The sequence below is a fragment of the Carettochelys insculpta genome, chromosome 11 (assembly GCF_033958435.1).
Source record: "Carettochelys insculpta isolate YL-2023 chromosome 11, ASM3395843v1, whole genome shotgun sequence".
NCBI lineage: Eukaryota > Metazoa > Chordata > Testudines > Carettochelyidae > Carettochelys > Carettochelys insculpta.
The window spans coordinates 18,393,337-18,410,402 of record NC_134147.1 but is presented as its reverse complement, the minus strand read 5'-3'; the positions used below and the strand labels follow the sequence as shown (position 1 = coordinate 18,410,402).

The 17,066-nt window shown below is 44.8% G+C and overlaps 1 protein-coding gene across 2 annotated transcripts in view; it reads left to right on the top strand.

The window, feature by feature from the left end:
• SYVN1 (synoviolin 1) overlaps positions 1-17,066 on the top strand; it is a 29,895-nt gene that overhangs the window by 4,117 nt on the left and 8,712 nt on the right. For both annotated transcript variants that reach the window (XM_075005644.1, XM_075005643.1), the window contains exons 2-10: positions 5,110-5,258; positions 7,188-7,280; positions 7,967-8,119; positions 8,787-8,835; positions 11,943-12,046; positions 12,632-12,758; positions 15,178-15,277; positions 15,371-15,436; positions 16,300-16,416. In XM_075005644.1, coding sequence (XP_074861745.1) covers positions 5,127-5,258; positions 7,188-7,280; positions 7,967-8,119; positions 8,787-8,835; positions 11,943-12,046; positions 12,632-12,758; positions 15,178-15,277; positions 15,371-15,436; positions 16,300-16,416 — 941 coding nt within the window. In that variant the 5' untranslated portion in view covers positions 5,110-5,126. The remainder of the gene's footprint in view (positions 1-5,109; positions 5,259-7,187; positions 7,281-7,966; positions 8,120-8,786; positions 8,836-11,942; positions 12,047-12,631; positions 12,759-15,177; positions 15,278-15,370; positions 15,437-16,299; positions 16,417-17,066) is intronic.

Below are 17,066 nucleotides of genomic sequence, written 5' to 3'. Positions count from 1 at the left end.
GCACACCTTATTTTCCTGTCTAAATGTATGTAGCTTCAACTTCCAACCATTGGATCATGTTAGATCTTTGTTTGCTAGATTGAAGAGCCAGTTCTCAAGTATTTTTCCCAAATACAGGCTGAATCTCTTTAGTCTAGCGTTGTCTCTTCTGGCAACATCTGTAATCTGGCTTAGTTTTAGTTAGTGGGATAATCACTTACCATGGGAGTCACCAAGTAAAGTATGTTTACAGTCACCAGTTCTGGCTTAGTGTTCTTTGCTATGTAGCTGTAATTAACCCCTAAATGTCTTAAGAGCACAGTAAGAGCTGGACGTGTCAGTGGTGCTGCTAGACAATTTTGCCGAATGACAGATAGTCAGTTTTTTTCATTTGGCACCTACCAGGTCCCAAAGGTGTTGAACTAGAGGGTTTCAACCTGTATTTATTCCTATCTAGGTACATACAGACTATGATCAAATAACCCCTGAATCTTCTCTTTGTTAAGCTACATAGGCTTAAGGAACTCAATTTATCAAAAAAGGAATATTTTCAGGTCCCTGAACCATTCCCATGGCTCTACTCTTAAACCTCTCCAGTTTTATCAAAATTCTTGCTGAATTGTGGACACCAGGACTGGGCACAATATTCTACCAGTGGTCATAGCAGTGCCCGATACAGAGGTAAAAGAACCTCTCTACTCTTACTCAAGAATCCACAGTGTATGCATCCAAGGATTGCATTAGCCTTTTTGGCCACAATTTCGTAGGGGCAGCTCTCATTTATCTGGTTATCCTTTCCAATTCCCAAATGTTTTCAGCCAGGCTAGGGCCTAACTCAAAACAAGTTAAGCAATTTTTGTTGGGCAAATTGTGTTACTTGCTCTGAGGCATCTTATTTTGAACCCAAGGGTTACCAGAAATGAAACACCGTGCTCAAAATAATCCTGCTGTTTGGAGTATGGCTTTTGGCCATGCGGTTTCTATTTTGGGATACAAATGTATCCCAAATTAGAAACAGTAGTGGAGTTTTAGCTCCACTGTTTCCCAGAATAGATGCTGCAAGTAAGGCCTACTTTTTTTTATTCCTGAATGTACATATTTTTATGTATTAAAACATACATTGTGCATGTTGCTCAGTATCAGTGACCTAACTTATCCTGTTTTAGTTAGTTCTGTCACGTTTTTTCAACTGTAAATGTTGTGGTGATTTAGTGTTTTCTTCTAAGTCATTCATAAAGATGTTTAATAGCATGGGGCCAAGAACAAGTCCCAGTTGGACTGCACTAAAAATATATCCAGATGATGGTGATTCACAATTTATAATTGCCTTTTGAGATCTGTCAGTTCACCAGATTTTAATCCATTCCATGTGTGTCCTGTTAATTTGATAAGCTATTTTCAATTGAAATGTAGTGTAGTAACAAGTCAAATGCATTACATAAGTCTAAGCACGTTCTCTTAATCAATGACTTTAATATTGTCAGTAAATGATACTAAGTTAGTGTGACAAGGTCCATTTTCCATAAACTGATGTTGATTGGAATTAATTGCATGACCCTTTAAAAATTCTTTATTAACCAAGTCCAGTATCAGCCATTCCATTACCTTTCCCTGGATATCAAAACAAAAAACAGTCAAGTAGCGCTTTAAAGACTAGCAAAGTCTTTGCTAGTCTTTAAAGTGCTACTTGACTGTTTTTTGTTTTGATAGTCTATAGACTAGCACGGCTTCCTCTCTGTTACTATTCCCCTGGATATGTGTCAGATTGACAGGCCTGTCAATCTCTGTGTCATCCTATTTACTTTTTAAAGATAGTCACACTTTAGCTTTCTTCCAGTCTGCTGGAACTTCCCCAAAAAAGCAGTCTAGTGGCACTTTAAAGGCTAACAAAATAATTTATTAGGTGGTGAGCTTTCATGGGGTAGACCCACTTCTTCAGAACTTCCCCAGTGTGACAAGACTTACTGAAAGTCATTAACTTTCCATTGACCTCCTTAGCTTTTTTAAAACTTGATGCAAATATCTGGACCCGCTGATTTTAAAATATCTGACTTTGGTGTCAGAGAGGTAGCCATGTTAGTCTGTAACTTCGAGAGCAACAAGAAGTCTTGTGGCACCTTATAGACTAACAGATATTTTGGAGCATAAGCTTTCATGGGCAAAGATCCACTTCATCAGATGCATGAGTGGCATCTGATGACCCCCCCCCCCCCAACTCATGCATCTGACTTCAGTAGCTACTCATATTCCATTCCCCTGGTATCTCTGGAGAATGTTAGAGCATCATTATGTGTTATAAAATACAGATATTGTCTAAACCATTGATGAAGATATTGAACAGATCTAGGCCTTGAACTGATCCCTAAAAGACCCCATTTGTTATGCCGTTCCAATGACTGTAAACCATTGATGAGACTCTCTTGGAGCTGTTTTCTGACCAGTTCTTCATCCATCTCATAGTAGCTCCATGTAGGTTTCATTTTGATAATTTGTTTGACAAGGTCACGAGAAGCGGTATCAAAAGTTTTACTAAAGTCACAATATACTACATCTACAGCTTCACCCCAGTTTGCAAGACTTGATACCCTCTCAAGGAAACTGTCACGTTAGTTTGATGCAATTTGCTGTTGATCAATCCATGCTGACTCTTACTTATCACTGTATTATCTTCTAGATCAGTGCTTCCCAAACTTGGAACATTCACACACCTCTTTAGGGACTTTGGCCTTATTGGTGTGCCTCCTCTCCCAGTGCCATCCTAGTGCTTATCGCCTGATTTTTAGGAATTTATTTTCTGCCACATACCCCTTGAAATCCTTTCAGTTACCACCAGTGGTACACATACCACACTTTAGCTGTGTCTACACGTGCACGCTACTTCGAAATAGCGCCCGTCACGGCTACACGCATCGGGCGCTATTTCGAAGTTAACTTCGACGTTAGGCGGCGAGACGTTGAAGTCGCTAACCTCATGAGGGGATCGGAATAGCGCCCTACTTCGACGTTCAACGTCGAAGTAGGGACCGTGTAGACGATCCGCGTCCTGCAGTGTCGAAATTGTGGGGTCCTCCATGGCAGCCATCAGCTGGGGGGTTGAGAGACGCTGTCTCTCCAGCCCCTGCGGGGCTCTATGGTCACCGTGTGCAGCAGCCCTTAGCCCAGGGCTTCTGGCTGCTGCTGCTGTGGCTGGGGATCCATGCTGCATGCACAGGGTCTGCAACTCGTTGTCGGCTCTGTGTATGTTGTGCTGTTTAGTGCAAGTGTGTCTGGGAGGGGCCCTTTAAGGGAGCGGCTGGCTGTTGAGTCCGCCCTGTGACCCTGTCTGCAGCTGTGCCTGGCACCCTTATTTCGATGTGTGCTACTGTGGCGTGTAGACGTTCCCTCGCAGCGCCTATTTCGATGTGGTGCTGCGCAACGTCGATGTTGAACATCGACGTTGCCAGCCCTGGAGGACGTGTAGACATTATTCATCGAAATAGCCTATTTCGATGTCGCCTTCACGTGTAGACGTAGCCTTTGAGAGACACTGTTTTAGAGTATTTCTGTTGATTGTGTAGTTGTTTGCTTCATTATCTTTCAGGGTATAGAAGTTAAGCTGGCTGTGTAATTTCTTATGGTGTCCTTGCTTCCCTTTGTATAGGTGGGCCCTATATTTGCCTTTTTCCAGACTTCTGGAATCTCTCTCATATTCTGACTTCTTTGTATTTACATATTTATTTTCCTCACATGCAGAACAAAAATATTTATTGAACCCTTTGCCTTTTCTGTATTATTGATAATTCTACCATTTACATCTTGTAATGAACCAAAACATTGTTAGACTTCTTTTTGCTCTTAATGTATTTAAAACACTTTAATTCTGTTGGTCATAGGATTCTCTGGGTCCTTTCGGTTCCCTTACCAATTTCTATTTTTCCTGACTTATGACTGATACACAGTACTGTTAACTTTGCCTTTCTTTCATTTGTTTTTTTTTTTCTTCACTTCCCATCTAAATCAGCTCAGTCTAGCCTATAAAATGTAATGAAGAATCCTTGAAAAAGTAGGGTAAAAAACTGTCGAGCCTGGAAAAAACTCAGGTTTTTTGTTTTTTTTTCTTGATTACAGCCTTGATGGTCCAGGAGAGTTATTTTCATTATTAGTTTTATAAATAATACAATGGCTGTATTCACTTTCTTTACTGAACTGCACAATCTCCGCTCGATAAACTGCATTTTTTATGCTAGAGGAGGGCTGGATTTAGATTATGGCCTCTCTGAAGTTTTGGTCGGTTCTCAGCAGGCATTTGTTTTAATATATCTGTTGGCTGTGTATAAAGGCAGCAAGGCCAAAACTGACTGTTCACCAATTTTTATTCAGAATTGACCGTTCTGATTATCTAGGTTCAACCTCCTGCATAACAAAGGCCAAAGAATGTCACTCAGGGATTCCTGCATCAAGTTAATTCTGTTGGAGTTAGCTCATGTTGGATATTTCAGTATTGAATCACACACTCAAAGGATGAAGGACTTGCCTGAAAATACCTCCTCTTTTGCATATGCATCTAATAGTGTTGGTATAAGCACCAGACCCTCACATTTCACAAGGGTTTGAAGCTAAAACCCATGATGCTGTGGCTAAATTCCAGTTTGGATATTTGCTTTTGTAGCTAAAATTCCCCTCAAAGTTCCATCTTGATTTACTTGTTCTTTGCTTCCAGTCATAAACTGTTCATTGGTGCCGTGTGGCTGTTTAAGAGCGTTCCTGTCCCACCCTAGAGGTGGCTGCATAGAGTGATTATTTTTGTAGTAAAGTGCTTTGGTTTCCTTTGATAACTGTTTTTGTTCAGGTGAAAGGAAATTTGCTATGTAATCATTTAATGTGTGCTAGGCATTTTGGAGACAGTTATCAGCAGACAAGTTCCATTGATTGGTGGGAACTCACAGTATTGGAGGCCAAATACAAAGAAGATGAAGGGGGGAATGTGATGAGCACTTTAAGCCAAGAAGCTGCAAATCAAATTCAGCAATGATTATTGAGCCCTTACAACGCAAATTTGGTGGCTGTTTTTTAGCCTCAGCTGATCTAAAAGTAGCTAGGGTTCTGTTCTGTGTGTAACCCATATGGTCATGTCCATCTTCCCTCACCTAGGTCGTTGGACTGGGGAGATGTTCCGATCAGCAGTCATTATGGCTGCCAGCCTGGCTCTGACATCGGCAGTAGTGGCTCATGCCTATTACTTGAAGCACCAGTTCTATCCAACAGTGGTGTACCTGACCAAATCCAGCCCCAGCATGGCAGTAAGTATGCCCTTCGTGGGCTGCACAAGTTATGGGGATGAGATCAGGTTGCTCTAATAGGGGGTGAGGTTGTCAACTATTGGTATTTCACTTGCACTGCTACCCTGGCCATCTGGTGCCTTATGGAAGTGCCCCGTCACCAGGGGATTGGTAATGAAAGCTAGTTTTTGAATTCCCAATTTGGTGATGACTAAAAGTCACTCCTGTTGGTGTTGATCAGTTTAATGGGGCCTGGCCTGCTTTCGGAATCCAAGCTGGAATTAATCCAGCACAGTTGTCATAAGTGTCGTCCTTATTGTCAGTAACAGCAGCAAGAGCGTGAATTGAGTTTGCCATGGAATTGAAACTTTCCTCTTCCAGGTAGGACTCTGGTGTATTATTGGGATGTGGTATAAAAACAGTGGCAGTAATGCAAACTCCTGTCAATGCAGTCCTTTTATTCAGTGATGTAGTCTAGTCCCTGGAAACAATTTGTAATGCACTTCCTCAGCATCTACACAGGGAGTATGGGACATCCGTGTTTTCAACAGAGCTGAAAACCGGGGTTATTGTGATTGAGAGCAGAGCCCAGTCCTGCACAGTCTTTGGCCTTCTCCTTTCATGCTTGTATTAATTAAGTCTTGAGTTAGAGGCCCAGAATTTGAGGTCCCAAATTAATCTTATTAGTCCAGTTGAAATTTTGGCTTTCTTTTTCCTTTCATTTCAGTCATACAATGCCATTGAAAGATGCTGGTTCTGGAGACTGTCACTCTCTCCTTATCTCAAGCATAGCTATAGCATTGCAGCAGCAGGGCAAGTATTCCATCCTGATCCACCATTAGGCTTTAGCCCTGGCCTGGAGGGAGTTCTGTCTCCATGGGTCAATGTGTATTGAATCACTCCTCTGAGTCTTCCAGCAAAGATGCTGATAAGTGTAAACTGTGGTGGTGATTTCTGGGTGAGATTGATAGCCCTCTGCTAGGGAACAGACAGTGTCCTATTCTTCTCCTCCCCACCCTCAGTTTACTTCAGGGAGCACTGGACAGCATTCAGATGAGTCATTGCTCTTTTATCAATATAATTCAGTGACTCTTTTTTCAGTTCACTTCTGCTTTCTATTTCCCCAGGGTATGTTGACCAAAACAAACACTTCCACGCTACAGCGGTTGCAGAGCCGGTTGTACTCGGAACAAACTACTTCTGTAGTGTGGGAAGTACTAATAAGCCTACGTGCATGCAACTGACTCCACAGCTGGCTTGCAAAAGTCTAGCTAAATTTGGACAGACTCATTAATCTGTTTTCGGTTAGACTTTTTTAACATATGCTGTAACGTGCAGGTGCATGTAGGGATAAAAATCTGCACATGTCACCAGTACCACAGTAACCAAAACACCTTCAGAATAAGAATAAGAATTCCAGACCCAACGGTATACAGAGCGCATGCATCCTGAAGGCTATGTGAAAAGGTAGACTGACAGACGCCTGGTTTGTTGTTTGGGGATGGGAAATAATATGGAAGGGCAATGTTCTTTCTGATCTTTTCCAGCTGTGTGGAATAAGCTTTTTTTATGTGCACTGAGGCATGTGCATTTGTACCACCAGCAGAAACAGTCTAGCTGTGGGTGTTTTACTAATCAGCTGAGGGGCATTTGAATCTCTCCTGAGCAGGTGCACAAACACCCAGCTTATATGGAACACTGTGGGAGAGTGTTATGTGCCTTTAAAGTTGACAGAGGATGGTCATAACTGGTTAAAGTAAATCCCTGGGTGCTGTAAATCTGACTTCAAGAATGGGAAGGTCCTGTTATGTCTGATCTAGGCCAGAAGCGGTGCTGCAGGATTGGTCTCATCAGCCTTTTCTTGTGGTCCAGTGTGGTTCATAAGCTCTGGTGTGCACATTTTTTTTTTTTTTTTTTTTAGTTCAGTCTCTTCCTTTTTCTTCCCTGCAGGTTCTCTACATTCAGGCTTTCGTTTTGGTTTTTCTCCTGGGCAAATTCATGGGCAAAGTGTTTTTCGGCCAGCTCCGAGCAGCAGAAATGGAGGTGAGTGAGGCCTCTGGCCATTATAATGGATTAGATCCAGTAAAATCTTGGGTGATATTACACAGTAGAAAAGGGCTGCTCTGAGATTGCACTGACTGTAAATTAATGGAGTTTTGACACTGAGGATAAATCTTGCATTTCTCTCTTCCATGACTCCCATTACCGGAGAGTTTGAGCATCTCAGTCTTGAATGTGTTTATCCTCCCAACATCCCTATGAGACAGGGAAGTACTGTGACCCCATCTGAGGAAACCCTAGCACAGCAGCTGAGTGACTTGCCCAAAGTCACGTAAAGAGCCTGGGGCATAAGAAGGAATTGAACTCTGTTCTTCAGAGCCCTAGGCCAGCACTCTAACCACAGGACCATACATACACAGCAGGAGATTTGTCTTATCGAGACTTGGGTTCTAGTCCTTGTTCTGAACCCACTGGTGCATCGGAGGGACATGGATACAAGTCACTCATTTTACCTTTGTGTATAATAGAATTAATACCCACTTCATAGTAGCATCACAAGGTTTGATGAAGAAAGGTGGTAGAGAAAAGAAAGGTGATGGGGTATAAAAGAGAATCCTTTCCATTAGAAATCAGCCCATACAAATAAGTGCCTTCACTATAGAGAGTTAAGATAAGCTGTGTATGGGGAGCTGGGACAGTGCTGCTAACTCTCTCTGACTCTGTCACAGCACCTACTGGAGAGATCATGGTATGCAGTCACAGAAACTTGTCTGGCCTTCACCGTCTTCAGAGATGACTTCAGTCCCCGCTTCGTGGCCCTCTTCACCCTCCTCCTTTTCCTCAAGTGCTTCCACTGGCTTGCTGAGGACCGGGTGGACTTTGTAAGTATAACATGCCACTGAGCAGGATGCCAGATAGGAGTTGTCTGTTATTTCTTGGCGGAGTCATTCAGTAATCTTGATAACAGGAATCTGTCTACCCATTGTATTTTTGTGTCCTTCAGAGGAGTGGAAACCCTTATTCCTGTGCTTGGGTTGTAAGTGGGCATTGAGTGTCCGGTTGTAGAGAGCATGAGAAGCAGCTCCTTTTGTGCCGTCTGCTTGTTCTACAGTCATTTATTAGTGCTACTGAAAGCTCTTGTTTCTCAGGACAGTCATACTGTTCTCTTGCCTTATACGCTCCCTAAGATCAGGGTCATCTTTTTGTTCTGTTTGTACAGGGAGGCCCTAGTCCCTGAGTGGCGATCCAACATGCTGGAGTAGCATAAATAGTAAAAGCACTGACTCCATAGGAGCTAAAGGGCCTCATTATCTCAGAGCGTTCAGCTCTTTGCAGGATCAGCAAGACTGCAATGCCAGCAGTGGAGGAACCAGCAAGACACTGTGATGATTGCACTGTAGACATCAAGGTGGACAGAAAATAAGATTGGCCTGTTGGTCCCACCTCAGTAACTCTGCAATTCAGGTTGTTTAATGCAGTGAGATTGCAGAGAATGAAGTTTGGGGAAACTGGGTGGAGAGCCCTAAAAGTGTGTTCATTTCTTCCCAGATGGAGAGGAGTCCAAACATCTCCTGGCTCTTTCATTTTCGCATAATCTGTAAGTGCCTTTATTTTTATTAATTTTCCCTGTCCTCACTCCCTCTTCCTCCACTACAGTGTAATTGCCATAATGGGTCCGATGTGAGGCTCATCTAGCAGAGCTGGGGTCAGCAGCTCCTGGCACAGTACCAAGAGTGATGTGCAAGCAAATTTTCATTGGCACATGAATTGGGAGATCAGCCCTGCCACTTGTCCCCCCTGCAGCCAGGAGTTCGCGCAAAGGCATGCTGCGTGTGGATTAACAAAAGACCAGCTAATACTACCAACTGCCACCTTAAGCTCTGCATCTTTGGTCATGAAGCTGTTGTAGGACTGTTAGTGACTTTCAAAAGTTTCACCAGCACTGGTGGGGCAGGGTATGTCGAGGTCAAAAGGTCAAATTTCAGCACTCCGCCCTGGATAGGTTGCTGACCCCTGTAGAGTGCTCTGTGTCCAGCAGAGCCCAGCTCCAGATATTTCAGAGCTATGCAATAATTTACCTGCAAGGGAAGTCTTCAGCCTTGTAGAGAGCAGGACTGGTTCAGCATGTTAACATATCTGCCCTGTGATATGAGAGTGGTTGCTTCAAATTATCTCCAGATGCTATGTGGAATCTTTTTCCCTGACTAGCTCTGGTCCTTGAGAGACTGATTTGGTGGGAACTACTAAATTGCTCATGTCTGAGATTCACGGATTTCTGAGATACGCTTTGTCTCCATTTTCCAAAAGCAGTCATACAATTTGTCCTCAGCAATTGATATTGGGAGTTTAGGACTTGAATAGCAGGGGATTTAGCTGGTCAGGAATTGAGATTATTGGCAGATCTTGTCTGGTGGAGAGAGCCCATGGTAGGATTAGTAAGGGTGGGAATTGGGGCTGCACGTTAGGGTTGAGTAGCATCAGTTGTGTATGTGGGTGAAGCTCACGTCTGGAATAGCAAGGGGACTGGATATTGGGATTGACGGGCATCAGCAGAGCGCTGTGGGGCTCAGGCAGAGCTCAGGATTGGACTAGCAGATGGCTGTGGGTTGGGATTGAGGAACGTTGACAGGTCTGTGAGACAAAGAGTCCAAGAGTGGTATCGCAGGGAGCGCAGGAAGTCAGCATTTGGAGGCAGTGACAGAACTGTGTGTTGGGAGAAAGTCCAGGACTAGGCTATGTGGGAGTGCTTTGGATCAGGGCTAGAGTAGCAGGGGATGCTGCTGCTCAGGATTGAGGGCCACTGCCAGTGGTAAGGGAGACTCCAGAACTGGAATGTGGGGGCTGCAGGCTGGGGTTGAGGAGCATTGGCAGCGGTGTGGTGTAGGAATGAGTCAGGCCTGGAATGGCAGTGAGAATGGTGGGCTGCTGTTGTGTCTGAGGTGTGCTAGCACAGCTGTGGGTGAGATGCTTGCTCACCTCTGCTTACATTGTGAAAATTAAAATTACTTTGTAAATAAAAGTGCTGCCTATGCAGAGAGACGGGTTTGGAGAAATCATTAAAGCAACTAAGTTTAATGCAGGGATGATTTGGCTTGATAAGTGACAGAAATCTCCTGGGGGAGAGAAGTTTCTTTATTCTGAATGTTCCTCTCCATGACTTGACAAGCAGCAGCATCTGGCCAGGAAAGATAATTTCAGAAGATAATTTGCATGTGACAGGCTAAACGTGCTCGTGTAAAATCCCTTCCCACTTGTGCAGCTGAATGTGAGACTTTGATAACTTTTGTCAAGACAGTTTGTAATGTCTTCCACAAAGGCTTCTGTGGATTAGATTGCTTTGTTCGCTTCAAGGTAGGAGCAGAACAGCTGTTCTAACAGCTCTCAACAACTTAGTTGAGGACAGGACATCAAGGAGAGCCCTGTAGTTGGTTGAAACTTTCAGAAAGGAAGAATTAAACTATGCAACCCACTGGGGCTAACATGCTGACTCCTTCAAGATGGTGCCATGGGAAACTGAGGCTGGGGTTTTCAGAGGACCCTGAGGCTACAGCCACCCAGTGAATTTATTTCGAAATAACTTTGCTGGCATCTGCCCTACACACGCGCTATTTTGAAATAAATTTGAAATAGCGAATGTGTTATTTCAAATTCTGTAAACCTCATCGCAGGAAGAATAATGCTTATTTCAAAATAGGAGCTGTTCAGACACAGAATAGCGCTATTTCGAAATAAGCCATAATGGTGTCCAGTGGCACTACAGACTGAACCTGTCTAATCCAGAACTCTCTTGTCTGGCAACATCTGTAAGCTGGCACAATTTTAGTTAGCTGGGTGACCACTTATCTTGGATAAGTCCAAGTTTTCCAAGATACCATAAAGTTTGTTTACAGCCATCCACCTGGCTCTGTGTTATGTGCTGTTATTCAGTTGTTGTAATTTACCCCTAAATCTCTTTTAAGAGCCCAATAAGCAGTGAAGTCTTGGTAATGCTGCTCAGTGATACAGACCTCCTGTGGTCCAGCAAATTCTCTTGTCCAGCAACACTCAGGTCCCGAGAGTGCCGGATTAGACAGGTTCAAAGCAGGCATTATGTGTCAGGGCATGTTATTTCAAAATGAGCTCAGAGCTATTTTGAAATGCATTCTTGAATGTAGCTGTATTATTTGGAAATAAACTTCTGGAATAGCTATTCTGGCATGGATTATTTCAAAATAACACTGTGTAGATGTAGCATAAGGGACCCACTGAAATGTTTTTGTGCTGTTGATTGCAGATCTTGCCTCGGGTTATGTTGTAGTATAAATATCAGTGTTTGACACACCTGCAGTTTAAGATTTGAAATGTTCTATGTGTGGGACATAGCAGTTCACTATTGCCTAGTGCTTCCCAGCCCCCTGCGAGAAGGCTGTTAGTACTTCTTTGCAGATGAGGAAATGGAGACGTGAAGCAACTTGCCACTGTCTCACAGGGTGTCTGTGGGAAAGTTAAAAGTAAAACCCAGGAATCCTGGTTCCCAGACCTATACTCTGGCTCCTAAATAGCACTCCATTTCCAGAGCTAGGACTAGATTGTAAGAGTCCTGGCTCCTAGTCTTATGGTGAAGATACCCATTTCTTTAGTTTTGTCAAGCCTGCTTCATGTGCATCCTAAATCACCCCTCATCTTGTAATTACCATGTCTAACCTCCCTTCTTTCTGTATCCAGCTCTGATGCTTTTGTTGGGTGTCCTGGATTTCCTATTTGTCAGCCACGCCTATCACAGCATCCTCACCCGGGGAGCCTCTGTCCAGCTAGTCTTTGGGTTTGAGGTATGGAATGAGTCTGCCTGTGTGGCGGGGAAGGGAGGGAGAGAGAAATATCTGCCATGCTCTGATACTAGCTGCAAATCAAAGGCTTGTGATTCATTGTAAGACTGTGGGGCTCACTAGGTATAGAGTGCATCAGCACTCTCTTGGTTTTAATTCTTTGTGGCTGAGTTTTATTGCATATCATCACATCAAGCGAGTCCTTTCACCCTGCTCTGAGATTTCTAATGGAGACCATCTGCTCCATGCAGGTCTGGTTCCCAAGGCCTCTGTCTTTAAGTTAAGCTGAGTCTTTTCTGCCTACCTATTGAGGTTTCCTTCAGCCTGCTTCCTGTAGAGTTGCACTCCCAGACTATCTGCCTGGGAGCTACGGAGAGCCTCCCCATTCCCTTCCCCTCTCCCTGCACTCAGATTGCCTTTTGTATCTGTGTGGGCTTAGCTGAGAGACACTAGTTTCCTACCATGTGACTTGGTCCCTTCACCTGGAGAAGTGGGGTGAGCTTGGCGCAGGGTACAGATGTGTTCCAAAGCCTTGGAAAGGCTGGCTCATCTTGTGACCTGTCTCTTCTTTCTTTCCTGCCCCCACAGTATGCCATCCTCATGACTATGGTACTCACCATCTTCATAAAATACATTCTACATTCGGTCGACCTGCAGAGTGAGAATCCGTGGGACAACAAAGCTGTCTACATGTTATACACAGAGCTCTTCACAGGTACACTCTCCCCAGCTCTGGATAACAAACAGCTCCTTCCATAGTCCAGTGCGGACTTGTGCGTTTGCCCATATGAACATCTAACAATCTAGGGCAGGGGTGTGGAACCCGCAGTCCAGATCTGAACCCTGAGGCTCAGGGCTCCTCTTCATAGCATCCAGCCCATGGTGGGGTGAAGGGTTTGGAACCCTGAGCCTCATGGGCTGGATCAAGCAAATCGTGGGCCACATCCAGACCACGGGCTCTGCCAGGGGCTGCAGGCAGGAAGTGACTCTGGGCGGTACTGCTGCATGCTGCTGTTCTCCCAGGTGGGGGAAGGGAAGGGGAGCAGCGGCGGCCTCAGCAGTGTTGCCCAGAAGCTTCATACCGCTGCTCTGATTGGCTGGAATCCAGGCCAATTAGAGCAGTGGAGGGTGGTGCCCGGGAGCAGAAGCCATGTGCATTTGGAGGTGAACAGGTAAGCTGCACCTGTTGCCCAGACCCTGCACCCCCAACCGCTCCTATGTCCTGGCCCATCCAGACCCCCAATCCTACCCCTATTTACTGCAGCCTCCCTCTACTCAGATCTCCGTTCTCACTCCCTTCGGCACCCTCCCTCCTACCCAGACTCCCACCCTGTCTTGCTCCTGCCCCCTCCTGCCAAGATCTCATACACCAAACCCTCCACCCCCTTGTGCCCAGACCCCTCACTGCCCACCATGATCCCTCCCTCCCAGACCTTCCACCCCCATCCCACCCAGACCCCACACCCTTCTCCTGCACCCGCCCCCCGCCCAGACTCTCCCATACTTGGGGAAAGGTGTTTGCAAATGGTCTCGCCTTCATTGATCAGTAGAAGGGAAGAAAGCAGGATTGAAATGGAGCTCAGGAGGAGCTATGTTCATAAAAGAAGCCTGTAGTGCTCCAAAATGATTTAATTTATCATTAAAACTTTGGGTAAGTCTACATTGCAAAATTTAAATTGCATTGATTACATTGACATGCAGCCACCACAGTAATTGAATTGGTTTTACACATTAACACAGTTGGCGGCACGTGTCCTTGCACAGATTGAATTGATATTGTGTGATGGTTTCTGACAGGCAGCAACCGTTGATTGTAAGCCAGGTAGTGTCTACATTTACACTGAATTGATTTAAGTATATCAACTTAGGCTGGAGTCAGCAGCCAAATAGCAAAAAGAGCCATTTTTTCAAATTCCGCTTAAAAAACTCAATAATTCAAAAGCCGCAAAACATATGAATACGAGAGGATAAACTAACATCAAACCAGACTTTTTGTAACCCCTATTTGCAGAACAGCGCACACAATTATTTGTAATGCGGTGCATGTTTACTGCAGGACAGTCAAACTTTTTGTGTATTCTATTTCCTCACACTCAACGTGTACTTGTACCACTGTCTTCCTGGCTTATGCTCCCAAACCTATTTTAATTTTGCCAATTTTACTTCACATTTAATTTGATCTTTCTTAAAATGTGCGTTGCCCATTACAGCAGGAATGCCACAAGCTTCCTTTTTCCTTTTCAGAATCAGCTTTATGAGCAACACAATCAAAACACAGATAGTGTCATACCCCACAATGCGTTGCCCATATTAAAGGGAGAGTTATTCAGTGTTTCAAGATCACGTATCATTTGCTATTTAGGCTATTGTTGGGCTTTTAGACGTCCGTTGTTTATAAAAAAAAAACATAATCAGGAGGAGTTTTTTCACTTTGCAATTATAGTGTTAGGAGCCCCCAAAAGTCCTTAAAGAGCCACATGTGGCTGCGGAGCTGCAGGTTTCAAACCTCTGACTTAGGCGCTATGCCTCCCATGGAGGTGGAGTTCAATCTGTGTAGTGCGTGAGTTACACTGGTAGAAGCTTCATTTTTGAGTAGACCCTTACAGGTTTAGGTTGATGTAAGATGTCTTATGTCAATCTAACTCTGTAGTGTACACCAGCTCTAAAATGTTGATGGTTTGGCTCACTAGGGCAAGAATTTAAATGTGTGTCAGTGGATTTCAGGAGTCCACAGTGGGTTGGTTTGTGCAGGTGTTGTGGTCTGGTGGTTGGTGCAAGGAAGATGGGGAGTCAGGATTCTGGAGCTTTATCCCCAGCCCTGGGAGGGGAGTGTTGTCCAGTGGTTAGAGCAGGGATGACCTGGGAGCCAAAGACTCGAGAATTCCATTCCTACCTCTTGGCGGGGAGTGAGATTGTCTCTTGGGCTCTGTTCTGTTAGCTGGATCGCTGACTCACTGTGTGACATGGAGCAAGCAAGTTGCTTACCTTCTGTGCCTCTTTCTCTACCCTGTAAAATCAAGGCATGTCCCTGCCTCCCAGGTTGGCTGTGGGAGTTCACCAGTGTTTGAAGGCAATGAGATCTTCTGAGCAAAAGTACACGCAAGGGAACACTAATACCTCTCCTTCCTCCTCAGGCTTCATTAAAGTGCTGCTGTACATGGCCTTTATGACCATCATGATCAAAGTGCACACTTTCCCTCTCTTTGCCATCCGGCCCATGTACCTGGCCATGAGGTAAGATGTCTCTGGGCTATCGACCGAGCACATGCTTGGGAGTCTGATGCCGCTCCTGTGTACGTCACTCCAGCCACTTGTGTGTCATTTCAGACAGTTCAAGCGAGCTGTGACTGATGCCATCATGTCGCGCCGTGCCATTCGCAACATGAACACGCTGTAAGTATCCAGTTAGAGAGCAGCTGCTTCTGTTGTGTGAAACTGGTGACGATAGGACCTGAAGGTTCCAGCTGAGATGCTTCGTGAGGCAGTTGGGGCATTGGGTAGAGCAATGCAGAGACTCCAGCCCCCTTGACTGAGATTGGAGTGAGGCGGAGCACATTGAGTCAGGCACTGCATAGACACCGAGGGAGATGGCACGTGTCCCAAAGAGTTCACATCTGAAGTGGATGGGGTGGGGAGCAGGAAATTGACACAGAGAGGGGAAATAACTTTTTTGGTTCTCTCTGCCTTAAATATGGAGTCTGTTCTGTTATGGCTATGGTCTGAAGAAGTGGGTCTGTCCCACAAAAGCTCATGGAGTAAATTATTTTTAGTCTTTTGAAGTGCTACTTTACTGCTTTTTTGTTTTATTCAAGGTCACTGGCAGAACTGGGAATATTGTTCAGATTTCCTGACTCCCAGTTCAGTCCTCTGGCCACAAGACCACACACAAGCATGTTTCCACTGAATCTCCCTGGATCTTTAAGCTTCACTAATAGAGGAGAAATCAGCATTAGAGCAGTCTGGCTTAAGACCCTCAGTCCAGTATCCAGCTTGTTAGAGGCCTAGTGGATCTCAGTTGATCCAGCATAACCCCCTCAGTCCTGTCCCATCCAGGCTGGCATGCCATAGGTAAAGAAGACTTTTTCCATCTGGACAGATGGACTTGCCTCATAGATCTATTTGCTATCCAGCCTAAATTTCCCTTTGCTGAATTATATCCTATGATAGTCCCCTACTCCTTTGTTGGTGTCTCTGCCCTTTTAGGTCTTCAGAGAATGTATATGTTACTGCCTCCTAAAACTTTGCTGCCTCCCCAGATACCCTGATGCCACTCCAGAAGAGCTTCAGGCCATGGATAACGTGTGTATTATCTGCCGGGAGGAGATGGTGACAGGGGCTAAACGTCTGCCATGCAACCACATATTCCACACCAGGTGAGCAAAGGCTTATTGCTAATATTTCTAGCCACGAAGTTGCTTGTAGGTGGCTTTCCATGAGGTATGGAGTTAGCTGCTGAAGGCATGAAAATATAAGCCCTGTCCTTGTGTAACTGAGAAGTTAGGGCATGGTAATTTCCTCCTTGCTGTAGGGTGCTTGGAGCCAGGACAGCACCAAACAACCAAAAAGGATTTGTAAAGGAATTCAGTCCCCTCTGCTTTCCAGTCCGTCTCTTCTCAATGGGGGTGTCTGGTCATTGCTGTCTGGAGGCCAGCGAGTTGGTGGATCCAAGCTCACTCCCCAGTGAGTGGGTCTATTTAACAAACACCCTGTGAACATGACTCTTTGGCTGTCTCTGTGGAGAAGCCATGGATTGAATCAACTACACAAGCTGACATCTCCGCTCTTCTCCACCCTGCCCATGGCCTTCTTGACCTTCCCTTGCTACCCCTCCACTCTCTGATTTGCTCACCTTGATCATTTTTTTCCGATTTGTCCTCCTTGATTACTGTTTTTGGTTCTCTGTGCCTTAAATATTGAGTCTGTTCTGGTCTGGCTATGGTCTGAAGAAGTGGGTCTGTCCCACGAAAGCTCACCTAATAAACTATTTTGCTAGTCTTTAAAGTGCTACTTGACTGCTTTTTTT